Consider the following 20851-nt stretch of genomic DNA (forward strand, 5'->3'; position numbering starts at 1 on the left):
GAATTTTTAGTTTAAGATGGATTTTAAAATATTGCGGAGTAAAGTCGATCACTGTTTATGTTTTTAAAAAACAAATTAAGTGTATTACATATATTTTATTTGTTATAAGGAATGTAAAAACAATAATAATCTTTAATATATGCCTATAGCATTATATAGTGTATCTTTTGTTACTGTGATCATACTATTCGATACAATTAGGCCTATAGGTCTCCACTGTACAATCGTGACTATGATTGCCAACTTATAAAACATAAAAACACATTTTAATACTTCACATACCGACAAACAAAGATTTAAGAATTCAAAATTTACATTGAAATACCACCCTTCAATTATAATCTAAAATGCAATTCAACATTGCTTAGGTTTATATCAGATGTTATTTGAAATCTTCCCCTCCTCATGTCACTTTAGAAACTACGTTGTTCTCATAGTCAGGTACAGAGGGGTGTACAAAATATGTTCCTTTGGCAGTGATTCTCTTACACAAGAAATTCACCATAATTTCGTCTTCCTCTTTCCCCACTATCCCATCAATATAAGCTATACTATGACACTTTTCGTTTATAAGTGTTAGTTGGATGTATTCCGGTGAAGAATTTATTCTTCCTGCTGGTCCTATCTGCTTCGAGTAGGTCGATGGCATGATCGACTTAACCCTACAAAGGTACAAGTTTTCTTAAAGTAATAAGTTTCAATACTAACATTTACGAATTGCAAAACTATTATTTCAGGATACAATCTCAACGAAAAGTACTTACGTATACTTCCTGTCTCCTTTCACTGCTGACTATAATTTAGAGTTTGTAAGACTTTGTTTTCATTTAAGAGAAAAAGTTGAGAACAACAATTTTCACTTCAACGGTAATTACACAGTGTTCCCATTGTTGGCATGCGCAGGCTTTTTGTTGTCCCTCTCGCTTACATTTACAATGTAGGGCAATGAAGTCAGCATAACAAAATTTTAACAAGTAACTGAGAAAATATATAATTTTCAATAAAATTCGCAAATGATCGATTTTACACCCATTGATTGACTTCACCCACTTCTACGGTACCCAGACAATGCTGAACTATGCTGTCATGTGGCGTGTGATTATGATAATGATGATGATGATAATAATAATAATAATAATAATAATAATAAAATAATAATAATAATAATAATAATAAAATAATAATAATAATTATAATAATAAAAAAAAAAAAAAAAAATAATAATAATAATAATAATAATGTCACAGTACTACACAGAAGATGCACTGCCTGAGGCAGCCCCAATCTCACTGATTATGTATCGCAATTTGTGTAAATTGGTGGAAAACCGCAAACATCAACTTTATTTACCTGACATCACACAAACGTACATAATCCCGTAGCAACGCGAAGCCCGAAACATCAGTCACAGAATTTTGTTTCGCAGCTTTCGTTCGACACGTACCCTGTCTAAAGAAGTATCATTACAAACATAATATTGGGTAAAAAGTCATGCAGAACGAAGGTTTTTTAAAACTGAGACAGGGTGTTTTGAAGACTAAGAGGCGTGTCCAGAAAGTAAGTTTCCCTGGGTCCACTTAGAGAAAGAAATCACAATTTCATGGAAAGATTTATTGGAATAGACACAGCAATTGTCGAACTATTTTTCAACATATTTCCCACTGGAAATTAGATATTTGTCATACTGTGGTATCAACTTTCGTATCCCTTTGTCGTAGAAATCTTCCGCCTGGAATCAGAACCAGTGTGTGTCAACCATCTGCACCCCTCTGTCACTGTGAAAATTCTGACCGGAAAGGAATTTCTTGAGGTCTAACAAATGTTGGTAATCGCCTGAGAGCGAGATCCGAGCTGTAGGATGGGTGTTGAAACACCTCCCAGCGGAACTCCTGCAGAAGATCTGTTGTGCGCCGAGCCGTATATGGCTGAACGATTACCATCTTTTCTTACACCTCAAGAAATTCCTGTCTGGTCAGCATTTTCACAGAGAGGTGCTAACGGCTAGTCACACTCTGGTTCCGACCCCAGGCGCCAGACTTCTATGAAACAGGGATACAAAAGTTGATCCTACTGAATGACAAATGTTTCAGACCCGGTGGGGAATATGTTGAAAAATACCTCAACAATTCCTGTATCTGTTCCAGTAAATCCATGAAATTGTGTTTTCTGCTTCTAAACAGCTCCAAGGAAACTTTTCTGGACGTGTCTCGTATTTTCCGATCTCTAACAAGTTAAATATGGCAGTGAATTTTGGGTTATAAATAAGAGGAACTACCAAGAACTGGGTACTGTTCAAACGCGATTCATACGGATAATACTAGGAATAACAAAATTCGACCTCCAGAGAAACATATACAGTATGAGGAAATTAAGACTGAAAAACATCGTGCATTATAAGATTTAATATTCTGATAATAAATTACTAAACAATAACAAACTAAACCTAATCCAAACATAGTATCAATGTAATTGTGGAAGGGATTAGCTAACAAAACAGTATTGATCCAATACACAAAGAGATATAGGAGAACCAACAAAGATGAGCACAGTGAATACACATTATTTTCTGTCTGCGGCTGCAATCAACTGGCGAGTGCTAGGCGTGGAAACAGATACTCTTATGGGGGGGGGGGGCACTGGAAGTGTCGTTCTTATGGACCATCACATAGAGTTGTATATCGTCGACTCATTTGTTTAGTAGCTCAGCGATTCTTCTTCATTCTACAATTAGTAGCATCACTGGTCAATGAAATGTTTTCATTATTAGTAATAGACTAGGAGTAGCTTTCTTTTATACATCACAACCATACAGTTGGCGAATTAACAGCACCACCATATAAAATTATTTTCTTGGCCGCAAATAGCAGTCACAGAAAGTAATATCAGAAAGTAGCATGCTACATGGGGATACAATACATTTAATAAACTCACGAGGAAATTAAAATACAGAGTTTCTTACATTCATTACTTAAGCAGATATAAATTTCATTAAATTTAAAACGTAAGTCAGAAACAACTCTGTGTATGCGTATAAGTGTATGTACTGTATATCTGTATGTATGTTTCTATGTGTAGGCCTATGTTTATCTAGAGGTTGGATTTTTAAGCTCCTTTAGCGTAGGCTGAAATATACTTTCTTTAATGCACTTAGTTTTAGGCTGTATCATCGCTCGATAGTTTCTAATGTTGCATACATTTAGGGACTATTACATAACATTGTTGTAACTTATCCTATTCAAGTCTAAAAATCCGAGGTCTAGTTATTATCTTGAACCAATACGTAATATTGAATTAAAAAAAAAATATACAATCATCGTGAAAATTTGATACTCGTTTGTGTGTGTGTGTGTATGAATTTATTTATTTATTTTATTGGCTTATTTTACGACTCTGTATCAACATCTAGGTTATTTAGCGTCTGAATGAAATGAAGGTGATAATGCCGGTGAAATGAGTCCGGGGTCCAGCACCGAAAGTTACCCAGCATTTGCTCGTATTGGGTTGAGGGAAAACCCCGGAAAAAACTTCAACCAGGTAACTTGCCCCGACCGGGATTCGAACCCGGGCCACCTGGTTTCGCGGCCAAACGCGTTGACCGTTACTCCACAGGTGTGGACTGTATGTATGTATGTATGTATGTATGTATGTATGTATGTATGTATGTATGTAAAAAATTAAATTATGGTTTATTTAACGACATTCGCAACTGCAGAGGTTATAACAGCGTCGCCGGTGTGCCGGAATTTTTTCCCAGAGAAGTTCTTTTACATGCCAGTAAATCTACTGACATGAGCCTGTCGCATTTAAACACACTTAAATGCCATCAACCTGGCCGGGATCGAACCCTCAACCTCGAGCACAGAAGGCCAGTGCTATACCGACTACGCTACCTAGGCCGACTGTATGTATGTATGTATGTATGTATGCATGCATGCATGCATGTATGTATGTATGTATGCATGTGTGTGTTTGTGTGTATGTGTATGCATAGTTGCATTGTATATGTTATGTTTATTTAAGATTATAAATAATATAGGATATTCTTAAGGTATAAATCCCCAACAAAGACTTAGTAGCCTACTTGTAAAGCCGGCAGACAATGCGCATGCCCGGTGCGTATCCAGACGCAAGAGGTCGGAGAAGCCACCAAAGCGTGAGGGCGGCGACAGTGATCGATCCGAGTACTTCAAGTCTGCCGACTTGCCGGCTCATACGAGTGAGTGAGGAAGTGAGAAGACGGGACCGAGTGTGGAGAAAATGAACACAGAAAGCGAGCAGAGTGGGATCAGAAATTAAACAGAGAGGAGTTTGGCGGGCGTACCTTGAAAGACGAGCGGGCGAACAGTGGGACTCCGCCATCCTCCAGCTTCCCCGAGACCAGCCCCATGGTGAGGGGCGACCATGCCATCAACCCCACACCTGCAAAACACACAAAGTTAGTTATAACTTGCCACAATCACCAACATGTCACTTTTCTTAATAAGTAGAGCCCTCTGTTTGGTCACTTTGAATACAAGTTAGGTGTACGGCGATCATACTAGCTTCGCTTCGTTCGAAGAGCACTGCGAGTCAAATAGTGGTGGGGTGTGATTTGAAGACTAGGATTTTGTCGTGGTTCATAACCATGGCGACTGATGTTCGGTCTTATTTCCGGGAGCCAATCACGTTGCAGGTCGGCTACATTTAAATGTGTGCGTCTTGTCATTCGCTGCTGATGACGTTATGCACTTCCTAAGGCTCGATAAATAATTCATATAATCGCTGCCATTTTAGTTCTTTCGTTGGCGTTCACAGAAAGCACACGAGCACATTATTTGCCGCTCAATTATTTGCTCAATTTCAGTGCGTTTGATTTATTATCACAGAAGCTAAGACATGATAATGTTTAACGTTGCGGCAAATAGATTCCTCGAAAGAGCAAAATTGTGAACGATACTACTTACCTAACTTCATAGAGCCTTCACTTTCTAAGGCGTAAACAAAGAGGAGGAGTCACGCGACGCGACTATAGGTGCATTTAATCAAAACATTTCAATGTTTCCCATCACGAACCGATAGATGTTTATGTTTATCCGGAGAAGGTACCCAACTGTAATACCTGGGCTAGATGAATGAATCGATCAATGAATCTATGAATGAATCATCTAATAAATCAATCAATCAGTTTAATCAATGAATGAATGAATCAATCCATACATGAATGAATCAATGAGTCGATGATTGATTGATTGATTGAATGTACTGAGAGAGGGAGAATTATCAATTAAATGGTAGGCCCACACGATGATAATCGCGTCCTTGCAAGGGCTCTTGTAACTCCTGAATGACTCAATGTGGTCTGCCCTTACCGCTCACCCACAAAGAATAAGAAACAACACGAATATTCGATATACCAAACTTGAGAGACACCGCGATATGGGGGAGCTTTGCATACTGACTATAGCACCAGGCGTTCAATAGCAATATATAATTTCTATTATTCGTGACCGGTTGTGCAGGACTCTGGTATAAAAACACGTCAAAAGTGACTTTCATACTCAATCGGCAAGTCTATCGTGCAATCAAAGAATGCGTTATATGGAAGTAAAAATTTTAATAGCCTCCCTACAGATCAAACTCAAAACACAAGGTCATTTAGGGCCAAATTAAAGAAGTACCTAATTTCACACACCTTCTATTCTGTAGGTTAATTTATGACATTCAACAAAGCTTTATGAATATTTTGTCTTGTATTAAGTATCAATACTTACCTCTTGTGTTGTACTAGTGTATTGTAAAACCCTTCTGTATACATTTCAACCACACTGTGACTATGAATTAAGACTTTGTAGTATTATAAAAATTTTTTGACATATTCCACATTCTAGCTGTGAAGCGATATACGAATGCCATAGAATGTAAATAAATACAATACAATGCAATACAAAATAAAAGAGACTTCCAGATGACTGAGGTCAAAACGGGTTATAGAGCTCAATTTCATGATAGTCAATGTTGCAGTGTTAAAGAAAGTAAGACTACATATTGTATTTTATTACCATAACTCGAGTACAGAAATTTCACGCATTCATTGGGATTTGCTTAAGGTAAGAAGGTATTGCCTATTTCGACAATGTTAATTTAATGAAGTTTGGGTGCAAGTTACTTAAAAACTGTTACAGATCCTAAAAAAATATCAGAGAATGGTTTTACATTCTTAATCTTTAATAACACCTACTATAAACTGAAAAATGTTAACAGGTATTGATATATATATATATATATATATATATATATATATTTTTTTTTTGGTTAGAATTTAATTATATGTTAAAAAATGTTAACAGGTATCGAGATACATATATATTTTTAAATTATACTATTTTTGGCTAAAAATTAATTATATATATACATACTGTATATATTAAATATTTTGTCCCGCGCCGTGGCGTCGTGGTCTAAGGCATTCTGCCTAGGACTCGCGTTACGGAATGCGCGCTGGTTCGAGTCCTCATTGGGGAAGAAATTTTCTAATGAAATTTCGGCCAGTGTATGGGACCGGTGCCCACCCAGCATCGTGATGCATTTGGGGAGCTACGATAGGTAGCGAAATACGGTTACGCAAATCAGCTATAACGGCTGGGGGGGGGTTTCATCGTGCTAACCATACGGTACCTCCATTCTGGTTGGATGATCGTCCACCTCTGCTTCGGCATGTGGCCGTGAGGCCAGCAGCCGGCTGATCGGTCTTGGCCCTTCGTGGGCTGTAGCGCCACGGATTATTATATTAAATATTTTCAATACTGTCACAGCAAAATCCATAACTATTATTAATCTTTTTGATCTGGTTAATGCACACAAACTTTTTAATTTATTTCGGATTAACAGTTTTTGAAAAAAAAAAAAATACACCGCAATAATTTTTTCTTGGTTTTACGTTTTTCATATTAAAACATTATATCTCAATACCTGTTAACACTCTAGTTAATTTGTAATAGGTATTATTAAAAATAAATATTAAAAAACATTTCCTGAAAATCTTGTTCAGATATCTGTAACAGTTTTTTAGTAACGTGCACCCAAACTTCATGAAATGAATTATTGTCGAGATAAAACTTCTACCAGTTTTTGAAAATTAAGCTGGGATCTGATTTGCAGCATCAAAATGTGTATGTACTGCTTACAGAAGTGGAATCTCGTAAACCTTCTTAACAGCAGGAAAATCGATGCTTCAGTTGGTTTTTATAAGTTGAGTGAACAACAATTCAGAGTTTAGTTTACGTTAACTCAGAACATCAGCGCCACTCTACTCAGCAATCCTCGCTCCTTGATCGCCTAATACATACTTGAGCATAAGCTATCAATTAGCTATGTATATCAACAACAAGAATGCTGTAATCAGATTGTATGGAATATAGGTCAGTTCCTTGATCAGTCCAAACATGCAGTCGATTATGCTAGACTCATTGAACCATCCAATGTAGTACAATTAAGTGGTTAAGAGCTCCCAAGTGACTCCGTATTGAGGCCACTGGGAGTGCGCGTTGTATAACGAGGACTGATGTTCAGCGGCTGGGCTGGAGTGTGTGTTTGAATTGGGTAAATTACCTGGCTAGGATTTTCCGTGGTTTACCTCAATTGTAAGATGGATGTCAGATATTCTCTTGCCGAATCTTAGGACTTATCTCTGAAAAATATTATTTCTGTTTCAGCAATCCATTTGACGTTAGATAAACATGCAGTTTACACGCCTCAGAAAGTCACAGGGGGTTCATGGAACCACTATAAATGCGTGGAATGTTATCCAGTCATGTCAAGCTCGGCAGCTGCCACAGGTTTGCCATAAGCTCGGGCCCAGGGCCAGAGACCTGCACAACGGCTCAGCCCATGGGCTGCTTCAGCACTGCACCGCACTGGGCTTCACAGTCTCGCAAGAAACAAGCTCGTGATGTCATTGCACTGGCCGGCCGGACTGCTTGCGTAGCGGTGGCATGGTACCAGGGCATCGAGTCCAAGTCTCCTCTTCTATCAGTTAGTTATTAATATTGTGTTTGCGCGGGCGGTTCGATCAACGATCAACTACTATTTCAAACGTTTTCGTTTTAGTTCTTGATTTCCGTTTTTCAACATGAGTCCAAATAATGGTGAATCGCAAAGAAAATACAGTTTGTGTGATTAATGTTTTCCGGGCTGAGATGCCGTGGTCTACTGGTACACTGGTAGAATGGTAGACCACGGCATCTCAGCCCGGAAAACCTTCATCAAAGACACGGCCGTGGAAGTACACATTCTAAAATACAGTCTCTATAGAGAAAAAGTAATGAAGTATAAATTCGCCGGTTTGAGAGTTTAAAACAATAGAGTCTGATGGAAATTTAAAAAGTGCCATTGAGACGGTTTTTAAATATGTGTTCGACAACAGTGGAAAATAATTTAATTTTTGCAAATCAAGCTTTCAGATATAACTCCCTGTGAAGTTGATTTGAATAATTTCGAGGGAAAAATTGTTCCGGGGCCGGGTATCGAACCCGGGACCTTTGGTTAAACGTACCAACGCTCTACCAACTGAGCTACCCGGGAACTCTACCCGACCATCATCATCATTGGCATTACGGCCCTTGTAGTTTAGCCTTAGCCTCCCTCAGAACATCCGACCAATCACTCCTGTCTAATGCTCGTGTTCTCCATCTTCTAATTCCAACTTTTGTTAGGTCAGCCTGAACATCATCCAGCCATCTCAATTTAGGTCGTCCGACTTTCCTTCTTCCTACTGGCAATGAATCTAGTAGAGCTTTGGGTGTGCGATTGTTCTTCATCCTGGCTACGTGTCCCAGCCACTCTAACCTTCTGAGTTTTATGTGAACAACAATGTTAATATCTTTATATAATACTCTACCCGACACCGATCCAATTTTTCCCCTCTATATCCACAGACCTCAAAGTGGGCTGACAACAGTCAAGCAACCAACATTGAGTGCACACTAACTCTGTGTGACTTAAATTGTGGTTTTCTGTTAACGAACAGTGACGTATATGATGCAAATTAAGCTTTCAGATATAACTCCACCTGAAGTTGATTTGAATAATTTCGAGGGAAAAATTGTTCCGGGGCCTGGTATCGAACCCGGGACCTTTGGTTAAACGTACCAATGTCCTACCAACTGAGCTGTCCACACCTGTGGAGTAACGGTCAGCGCGTCTGGCCGCGAAACCAGGTGGCCCATGTTCGAATCCCGGTCGGGGCAAATGACCTGGTTGAGGTTTTTTCCGGGGTTTTCCCTCAACCCAATACGAGCAATGGGTAACTTTCGGTGCTGGACCCCGGACTCATTTCACCGGCATTATCACCTTCATCTCATTCAGACGCTAAATAACCTAGATGTTGATACAGCGTCGTAAAATAACCCCCAAAAAATAAAACCAACTGAGCTACCCGGGAACTCTACCCGACATCGATCCAATTTTTCCCTCTATATCCACAGACCACAAAGTGGGCTGACAACCGTCAAGCAACCAACATTTAGTGCACACTAACTGTGTGTGACTTAAATTGTGGTTTTCTGTTAACGAACAGTGACGTATATTATGCAAATAAAGCTTTCAGATATAACTCCCTGCGAAGTTGATGTGAATAATTTCGAGGGAAAAATTGTCCCGGGGCCGGGTATTTCTTGTATTATTATTGTGATATTCATCACTTTACTTTTGCTTACATAGGCCTATATTTGATTATTTAACTTAAACAATTAAATAATTCTTTTAGTGTAGGCTTAAACTTGTAATATTACTTTTTAATTATTCAATGTAAACTCCACTCCCGGTCACAAGCTTTTGCTTCATCGGGAATGCCACCAAAAGTGTACCATTATTATCGTTCAAATAAAATTATTAATTATTATTAATTATTATATGTTGCACGTTGCATCGACGCGCTACCGCTAAGGAACATGATACTCCGTGAAAAACCCTCTGCGACGTCTGATTCTTTGTCTACCACGGCCGGGGGTCGAACTCGGCTCGCCTAGCTGGAAGAGCAGCGTTCTAGTACTTGAGCCACGGATCCTTCCGCCCTACCCATACAGTCTAATTCATAACATTTTCAGAAATAAACTAATGACGTCTGTCTCGAAAACTACGTTGCTCCCAAGTGTTGAATGTTCATACATGAATGAAGTGGTACAAAAGCCCTAAGATTTCCCACCAAACTGAACACCTGAAGGTCTTTTTCTACAGAAACTGGGAAGACACTCTATACAAGGTTACTCCTAATAATACAAAGCGGAAAATGTGTACGAACTCCATGTACAAAATAAAATTACCAATCTAATGCCTTGAACTTTGCACTCAATGTTAAACTCACAAAGTCATTCAGTCAGTCAGTCGACCAGTCAGGTGAGTGTAAAGGCGCGCGGAACATCAGAGGCTCAGTCAAGAGGCTAAATTGGGGGCCTTTATTGCAATTCACAGAGCGGAAAATATATGAAAGCTGGAGATATTAAATTATTCCACAAGTTGAAAGCCGAGTGCTTTGTCAGACCGGCCGGGACGACCATTTATAACAAACACTGGAGTCCAAGTTTCCGAAACATTCCTTTCAATGGGGCTTGTGTGGGAAGATATAGGAAATACAAGTGGTTTGTCCACTGAAATGGGTTTACGGCATTGCTAACCAAAATGAGACGTCTGAGAGAAAAAGGGTAGTCAAAGGAGTGTGAAACGAAGTAAATAACACGAACTTCATCGTCGTCGTCATCATCATCATCACCACCGTCATCGTCATCACCACCATCACCGTCATCGTTATCGTCGTCGTCCTAATAATAATAATAATAATAATAATAATAATAATAATAATAATATAAAAATTGGAAATTTATCTTTTGAAGAGGTGAAGAAGTTCAAATATCTTGGAGCAACATTAACAAATATAAATTATACTTGAGAGGAAATTAAACACAGAATAAATATGGGAAATGCCTGTTATTATTCGGTTGAGAAGCTTTTATCATCCAAAAAAATGTGAAAGTTAGAATTTATAAAACAGTTATATTACCGGTTGTTCTTTATGGTTGTGAAACTTGGACTCTCACTTTGAGAGAGGAACATAGGTTAAGGGTGTTTGAGAATAAGGTGCTTAGGAAAATATTTGGGGCTAAGAGGGATGAAGTTACAGGAGACTGGAGAGTTACACAACACAGAACTGCACGCATTGTATTCTTCACCTGACATAATTAGGAACATTAAATCCAGACGTTTGAGATGGGCAGGGCATGTTGCAAGTATGGGCAAATCCAGAAATGCATATAGAGTGTTAGTTGGGAGGCCGGAGGGGAAAAAGACCTTTAGGGAGAACGAGACGTAGATACGAAGATAATATTAAAATGGATTTGAGGGAGGTGGGATATGATGATAGAGAATGGATTAATCTTGCTCAGGATAGGGACCAATGGCGGGCTTATGTGAGGGCGGCAATGAACCTACGGGTTCCTTAAAAGCCTGTAAGTAAGTAAGTAAGTAAGTAAGTAAGTAAGTAAGTAAGTAAGTAAGTAAGTAAGTAAGCAATAATAATAATAATAATAATAATAATAATAATAATAATAATAATAATAAAGCATGCGATTCGTTTTTTTCCCGTCCGAGAGAGCGGTCGAATTTCCACACTAAACAAGCGTGGTACGACGGTTACAATTGGGGTCATACGAACTGAGCACAATATATGTATCTGAACAACACTTATTTCTTATTTGAGTAGAACGCAAACAATCTGAAATCGTTCATTCGCGTTGAGCATAAACAATTTGACACATTTTCCTACCCTTTTCCTACAGACATGGAATTGACAGCATTGATTTTGCTGGTATGGTTAAAAATGTTGGTCAAAATTATATTGCTGGTATGGTTAAAATGTTGGTCAAAATTAAAATCATGCACCGTAACTGTTTTAATTAAAAAGATTTGCAGTGTTAGGGTGTTCTTTTTACATAATCTAATCGAGAAATTACTTCTATCTTGTATTTTAATAATGCATCTGTCAAAATATTTGTTTTTTTTTTTTTTCTGTTTCGTTGAGCGGGATTTTTTTTTTTGCAATTCAAACTTCTTATGTTAATATAAGTGTCCGTACTCCTTTTATAATATCAAAACATGCATATATGTTGAATTTAGAATGAAATGCCTCACAAGCATTTGTAGTCCTTTAAGATTCTGTTGTTGACTCGGATGCCCACATCTACGAAAGGAATAGTGCAGAATCATTTAGCCTACATTATGTACGCGTCTACTAAATAATTGCTGAAAAATTAAATTATGGTTTATTTAACGACGCTCGCAACTGCAGAGGTTATATTAGTGTCGCCGGTGTACCGGAATTTTGTCCCGCAAGAGTTCTTTTACATGCCAGTAAATCTACTGACATGAGCCTGTCGCATTTAAACACACTTAAATGTCATCGGCTCGGCCGGGATCGAACCCGCAACCTCGAGCATAGAAGACCAGCGCTATACCAACTACGCTACCGAGGGCGACAATATAATCGCTGAATCTACTAACTTCGGTAGTTGGTAAAACATGAAATAATCTACAAGCGATGCGTCGACTTCCTTTGGATTAAGGTAGATAAGTCCAAAAATTGAACGCAGCCAAATACCAACATTCGGGTTGTTTGTCCTTAGACAATGTCGATAGTCCTAGTTCTTTAATTTGTCGAAACTAAGCTTGACAATACGAAATCGACACCCATTAATAGGTAGCAATGGCCATACAACTGCCATAACATTATGAATACGTCGTTCAAAATCAACGACTAGAGTCTTTGGATTGAAGTTGAGATTTAGTTCACAGCACTTATTTACAGCTAGCCGTACCCGTGCGCTCCGCTGCACCCGTTAGAAATAAATATGAAGTAATTACATAATTAAAACAGGATATTTGATCCAGGGAACATTCGTGTTTGATATAAGGATAAATCGTTTATTATGTTACTTAATTTAAATTGTATTTGCATAATTGAAATGCGATCATTTTGGTCCAGAGACCACTCATTTGGTCATAAAAATTATTTTAGGAAATACAGGAAACGAATATACAGAATAGCCTATCAAGTTTTCTGTGCATAAGAAGCTATTTTAATCTTACCTGTCCTCGATTCACTCAGAAGTTACTGTAATAACATTATAGCATTATGTCCATCTAGAGAAGCTACACTTTCCAATGGTGAAATAATAATTAATTATACAAATCGGTTAATTTAGCTTCCGATATTACTTCATACAAACACAGAAACATTATCTGTAGGCTATGTTTCATAGCTTTGGATTGTTGCTGTCCAAGGCCCCTTATAGACGAAGTCATTTGTTTTTTATTTCATTACACGGCCTTAGATGGCAGTTATTTTAATTTTGAAACTCATTTATCTCATTAAATATAAGTCCTATCAAAATTTTTCAAGGAATAAAACTTATCGGAAATTATTTTTAAAGAAACTTTTGTTATATAAGCGAGATATTTCGATTTATTTAATTCAGGCCCCTTATAACCCCCTTTTAAATAATGTATTTTGAATGCCATATAGCCTAAAATCTAAGTTACAACGAACTTAATTTATATTCCAATTTTCATCGAAATCCGTTCAGCCATTATCGCGTGAAAAGGTAACAAACATACATACAGACAGACAGACATACAAACAAAATTTTCAAAAAAGCGATTTTCGGTTTCAGGGTGATTAATTATATATGTTAGGACCAATTATTTTTGGAAAATCGAAAATTACCAGAAAAATTTCGGCTACAGATTTATTATTAGTATAGATATGTCTAAATACAATTAAGTACGTGGTACAGAGGAGTCCCTTAATTTTTAATAAATAGGGGTAAAAACTGTTAGGCAATTACATGTCATTTTATACGTTTGTACGTACTGTATGCTACTTTATTGTTCTTCTGTGCCCGCCCCTACCTCGGCGTTGCAACCACTGCAGAACATCAATAGCGAGTATTTTGATTGTTATACATGACCAGTCAGGTGGAACCACATATCGTCTGAAGAGAACATGAGCTGTGTTTCGACTAAATCTTTAGTCACTAATGAAAAAACCACACACTTCGTCTATTCTTCGTTGTTCTAAAATTGAGTATTTTAATTATTGAGAGGTTAAATATCGTACATACCGATAGAATAAATGAAATCAGAAGCATTACAGTAGCCGAACTTAATCGTGTCAATTAGAATGTCTTTTCCTGATACAACGTCTGTTTAGCCGAGGGAGGATGACATTTCCAGCATCTTCTGTAAGGTACGATTTTATACACGTAGGAGTTGACTGGCTGCGACATGCCCAGCAGCCGAGAAGTAAAACAGCGCTCCAGCGGTCAGTACTTACAATAGAAGTTCTGTATATAACTGGGTAGACGTACATGCACTACAGACAAGGCCCCACATAAAACAAATTATGAATGAATTTCGATCACCTATAACAAACGAACAGAATCTTAATTTTGAGGTGTAAAATCAACGTGTACGTCGAATGAAAGATTTTCGAAACGATAATTTATTTATTTTTTTAATTATGTGATCTTTCAGTCCATTTAGATTACATCTACAAACCAGTAGGAAAATTAAGTGATGGGTGGCAACAAAATATTGCAAAGGATAATCTTGAGAGAAAATATAATTTTGTAAACACGAAACATATTTAGAGGCCTAAACCGTGCAATTTACGTGATCATACCAGTCTAGTATATACAGTCATGAAGCTTGAGTTGTTGAGGATACTAGGAACAATAGACTGTGCCGGTACTATTTCGAATTGTCTGTAATTAGGCGATAGTAGCGATCCTAGTGGTTAGCAACTATCTATGGGTGCATATTCCCTACGTATTGAGCTTCGTGACTATATATACTAGACTGTGATCATACCCTATTTATATGCACAAGATATCAGGCTTATAATTATAACATATTATAAAACATTGATAACTTTTGTTGTATTAGATTCCGACTGGAAAGCCTTTAGGATGATGGCATATGTGGAAGTTAATGAAAAATACCACAACATTTCGCTGGCGTGGTGCACATGTTCAGAATGAACAAAAATGGCGACATGAACGCCTCAACAGAAAGAGTTTTGCGTTCATTCACTCGTGGAAATGAAACCTGTGAAGCATGTGCCACGTGCATTTCAGCGTGAATTTGACCTTTGACCTCACCACGATTTTGCCACCTACGTGAGCTTGTCAAATAATACAAGCAGTTATGAGAAACGGGCAGTGCTGTGTACATGCGTGTGTAGCATGGTTTGTAAACGGATGGCATACGACAAAACGTAGAAAAGTTTCGCACGGTTTTGCAAGAAGTTCGAGAAGTCATTTCGAACTGAACCGCTCACTTGACCTCCACGCTCCCCTTATCTTACTTACCCTTCTGGATTTTTTCCTCTGGGATTTTTATGAAGGACCAAGTGTATCAAACGTCTGTGCGAACTTGAACGATTAGCGACGAAAAAATTCGTCAGGTTATCGACGTCACACCGAAAATGTTACTGAATACCTGGTTGAAGGTGGAGTACAATTTGGACAATTGCCGTAACACTGAGGATGAGCACATCGAAGTTATTTGAGTATCACACAAAATTCATGAGTTTATCTCCCACGAAACATCAAGTTTTAGATTAAATTATGGTAACTTTGAAAATTCTTTGCAGCATCCACATCTCCAACTTTACGCATTCTGATCATGAGCGCCACATCAGCATCACGCGATGGTAAATTTCTATAAATTTCCACAGATGTTATCATCACATCTATAGAAATATGTCTAATCGGAATCTAATACAACGACGGTTATAAAAAAAATATTTGTAATGTTAATCCTCTAAGCCGTACACGCTGTATTTTTAGGTATATGTTTCAATTTAAAATAAACTAAATTTGTTTTTATTTGTACATGTAAATTGTGTATAACATCTAATTATAAATATAACACAGCTCCTCTGGTAATACAGGGACATCATTTTATTTTTACTTCAATTTTTATTGTATCTGAGTTTTTGAATGTACTTCACTCCCACCCCTTCTACTAATGAAGTTCGAACTGTCCACACAGAATCAAGGCTGCATATAGTAAACAGCACTGTGTGAGTATAGTACGTTCCAGAAATATGTTCGCGTTTTCCAGTGACGAAAGAGCTTTCAATATTAAATCATATTTTCGCACAGGTACTGTCTGTTTGCCTACGTCGCATCCCGATTTCCCCCACCTGCTTCTGCTCGCCCTTCTGTAAAAGCTGGGCTGTCTTAGCTCTTTTCTGAGAACCCTAATTTATGTTAGGAATTGGACGTTTACGTAATATTATACAGCTGTTTAAAATAACTTAAATAAAAGGGTCTCGTTAAGTCATTAACTGTCACGTGATTTCCCCCCTTTCTACGATCCTGCGGCATAACCACTTGGACAGACAGTAGACAGTATGTCTGAGTAATTCTATCTATGCGGGTCGGGCAGAAGTGAAGATTGAATTTACAGTACGTAAGGTACTCTTTTATAGAATAGGTACAGAATTATTTCAACATGAGTTACTAGTACGAAGGACGAAACTGGCAATTGGAATTAGATACAATAGTCTATAGTGCGATAATATGCACAAAAGAACTGAAGCCTGTATCGAAATGAACGGCCACCACTTTCAAAAATATGTTTAAATATCGATATTATGATTATTTTTCAATTTAACTTCATTCTCTATATTGTACGCTAATGTGCTGTATACAGTATAATATACACTGCATAATGAATACGTTCGCATGGATAACTCAGTTCGTGAGTAAAAACACTTATTGTTAATACAGTACTGCATTTTGATTAAATAAAAACCTAATGAAAATTATCGAACTCAAAATCGCTATATTTCCTAGTTTACGTAAATGGATGAACTACTTTTCTTCCCTCCTATATCTAGTGAAGTGATTTGTTTGTGTTTTATGTCAGTATCATCGAACTACAGTCGTGGAAGGGGTAGCAAACGGTGTTTCCGGTTCTCTAAAGGTGTAGCCAGGTTAATATTAAAAATGTTAGTAAAAATAAAATGATGTCCCTGTATTATGTAACAATTTAACTTACAGTGAAATCTATAACAGCTGACTGTTTTTATGAATTGGTCCACTAAAATTGCTAAGCAAACCAATCAATACATCCCATGCAGATAAAAATGGGCTCTTGTAAGTATTCCTCACATCCTAAACTCTGAAGACAGCATACAATTTTACAGGGCGGAAGTGAAATAACCCTGTAGATTTTCAGAGCTAATAGCGCATGCTTTATGCAAAAAAAAAAAAAAAAATTGTAATCCTACCATGTTGATGGAAGCTTCATAGTTTTCTCAGAAAAAAAAAAAAACAAATGTTGAACACCCTATTATTCGATAACTGAACGAATAGGATAGTGATTTTTGTCCATACCGATAGTAAAAAATCATTTATCCCTCGGGCTATTTCACTAGGTGCACGGTTTTCATTCAAATTCAGTTTAAAAATCACTAATCTGAAGCCACTGAACCATGCGACCGGCTTGCAACAGTGTAGCCAGACAGGGAGATGGAAGGTAGTTCACCTAGGGAGACATACCTGAGTTCGTTGACCTCTTACATCTGTATTATGAGAAGAAAGAGCAATGTGTTAGCGGCGATGTTGCCAGACTGCTGAAACTTCCAACTTAATTTTCTAATTAACCGTGCATTTAACCACAAAATGTAACAAAGGTTTCCTATTCATACCCTATTGTCCCTTTCAATCTGCAGGATTATTTCACTTCTACTCTGTATATTTGTAAAAATAATAGCTTATTGAATTGCGCGATGTAGCAATACATAGTATAATTTGGGACTTTATTTTCTAACTATTCTTTAAGTAAAATTTTCCTCTGTTGGAGAGGGGATTTTTTAGACGAACATATACAAGGTGTTCCATTTATCTTGACCATCCGAAATAACTTTGTACCCAAACACCAAATGAAAAATTGCTTCATATAAAAGGTGTACAACTGGAAGGGAGAAATAATATTTATGAAGAGGCAATCTTGTAGCATTATTTATTAATTAGATACGCGTATTAATATTGCTTCTTTTAATGGCACTATGTAGTTATTATTCAATATTTCAATTAAGCTCGACAATGTATCTCAGTGTGTCATTCTAATAAACAGAACGTTAATAAACTGAACGTTATTGGTGCATGGTTCCTGTGCATAGTATGAAGTGGTTTGGCTTTAAGTTGGTGTAAATAATACGTAGTACATTGCAGATATACTCAAGGTCACGTGACCCATTACACGTAGCTATGGTTTTATTCCGCTGAACACTGATGACTGAGTGAGTGGTCTGTGCTACATTTGGTTACGTGTGTTTACTGTAAAACAAATTTACGTGGAGTGGTTTACGTCACCTAATACGTATTGTTTACACCAACTTAGTCAAATCACTTCCTTTGTATATAATATGCACAGTAACCATACCGTCAAAGCACCAAGTAACATTCTGTTTATTAGAATGACCCACTATAATAATAATAATAATAATAATAATAATAATAATAATAATAATAATAATAATAATAATTCTTTATTTATACTGGCAGAGTTAAGACCATAGGGCCTTCTCTTACACTCTACCAGGTCACAAAGTATACAAGCAGTGAAAATTTAATGAAAAGTTAAAGAACAGAATACTAACATATTACAAAAAAAATAATAATAGCATAATAAAATCGACACTAAACAACATGGAAATAATACCATAATAGAAAAAAGAAAGTAAAATACATTGGAATATAGTGAAAGCAACTCATTTAGTACAAATGGTTAATATGGAAAACGTAAGGTAGAATATAACAATTGGAATATAATAAAACAATAATAAAAAAAATAAATACGAAAATTAAATAATATTCACAATAAAAAGAGTATGATAATAAATTCATCTGGTGATCAAGAGAACGAAAAAGGGAAAGGAAGGAAAAGAAATATATATATAATTTTACAAAACTATCCACAGAAGAGAGCTTATAACTGAAAAGAATCTGAATTGAAAAAATGCAATTTTAGTTTATTTTTGAAACTAGACAATGTCCGACAGTCTCTGACATGCGGCAGAGCTTTCCAGAGACGGTGAAACATGAAGAGTAGAAGGATGTTCTGTATTTAGGAATGGAGAGTGTGATATGGTTTTGTGAGCGAGTATTTATTTTGTGATATGAGGACAAGTGTTGAAAACGAGAAGCTAAGTAGCTAGGTTTAGAGTTTTGAAGAATATTGAAGAGTAACGTGAGAGATACTGTGATACATTTTTGGACAGGACTTGACGAGCTTAATTGAAGTACTGAAAAATAAATACATAGTGTTATTTAAATAAATAATGTTAATACTCGTATCTCATCAATAAATAATGCTACAAGGTTGCCTTCTCATCAGTATTATTTCTCCCTTTCAGTTGTAAACCTCTTGTATGAAACAATTTTTCATTTGGTGCTAGCGTACAAATTTATTTTGGATGGTCAAGAAAATGGGACACTCTGTAGATAACAGACACTTAAGTTGATTACAGAGTGTGATCCACTCTTACACAAGTCTAGTATAAGAGTACAAACGAGTGGTTAATTGAATCACACTGTTACATTAATAAGACAAGTACTATGGGTGGGAAGAGCCACATAATCACACTAGCGAGAGAAAACACTCGGGCGTGATGGATGTCCGATCTTGAGGGGGGGCCGTCGTCGGATCGTAAACTGTGTACGAAGTTGGAGAGGAAATTAAATCGTTTCCACTACGGAAATCCAGCTATAAATTAATTTTATTATCCTGCCTGTAAACCATAACTCTCGCTATCAGGTATAAAAGATGGAATGTAGTAATTGACGTCACTGTAACACCTTCGGTACGGAACCATTTAAGTACCGCTTCACGAAGAGTCGCAGAGTTTTAATGAATTATATAGCTCAAAGTTTTGCAGCTATAAATAACAACAATCACAATAAATTGTCGTCGGTGCTTTGGTGGTTTCCAAGATTGCCATTGGTGTAGAAATTCGTGAACTTGAACATGGTGATGGAGGAAATAATTTAAATACCGATATATTGATATTGCAATATATTGAAAACCTAATTTCGATAATCGATATATATATATATATATATATATATATATATATTGCATAAAACATCGATATATCGGACGATTATTGATATATCGCTATTCCGTAAGCAAATTACATTTTCAAGTGTACATTTACTGTATTACTACAATAAAATTACTTAAATTTTAATATTAATTTTTACCATTGAAACTAACATCATAACAATCAAAAGCATAAATGTAAAATTGTGACAATAAACAATACATTTTCAATACCATATGATTTAAGTCCTAACCTCAATAAAAATTGTGGTGGAAGTAAAGGTGAACTTAATAATTGATAGGGTGGGAAAGAGTTAAGTGAACTCTACATGGTTGAGTATTTAATATTGGAACACGATTTAATTATTCTAATTTTACATAGGATTCAACCCAGGACACAGATATAATGCTCTTTTCTACCTAACAACGTAATCATTTTTATACGTAAGTAAACAGAACTTGTAATTATTTTTAAATACAAGTAAATCGTACTTAGAATGTTACAAGTTTTAACAAACTTCACAGTTGATTTGATACAATACTTCTATAGTAAGTTCCCATTGCAAGTTATTGTTACACTCCAACATTCCAAACAACAATGGTGATGATGATATGGATAGAATTTTTATGCACTAAAAGATATAATAAGAAAACAGAATGTCAGTACTAGGTTGTGTATAGAAATCATAGTCGTAAACAAATGTCACAT

At 36.6% G+C, this 20851-nt stretch overlaps 1 protein-coding gene across 1 annotated transcript in view; it reads right to left on the minus strand.

Annotated features, from left to right (window-relative positions):
* The window catches only part of Hk (potassium voltage-gated channel subfamily A regulatory beta subunit hyperkinetic), a 491003-nt gene that overhangs the window by 40291 nt on the left and 429861 nt on the right, over positions 1-20851 (minus strand). Inside the window, exon 6 of the mRNA XM_069835985.1 lies at positions 4322-4419. Coding sequence (XP_069692086.1) covers positions 4322-4419 — 98 coding nt within the window. The remainder of the gene's footprint in view (positions 1-4321; positions 4420-20851) is intronic.

The sequence above is a fragment of the Periplaneta americana genome, chromosome 9 (assembly GCF_040183065.1).
Source record: "Periplaneta americana isolate PAMFEO1 chromosome 9, P.americana_PAMFEO1_priV1, whole genome shotgun sequence".
NCBI lineage: Eukaryota > Metazoa > Arthropoda > Insecta > Blattodea > Blattidae > Periplaneta > Periplaneta americana.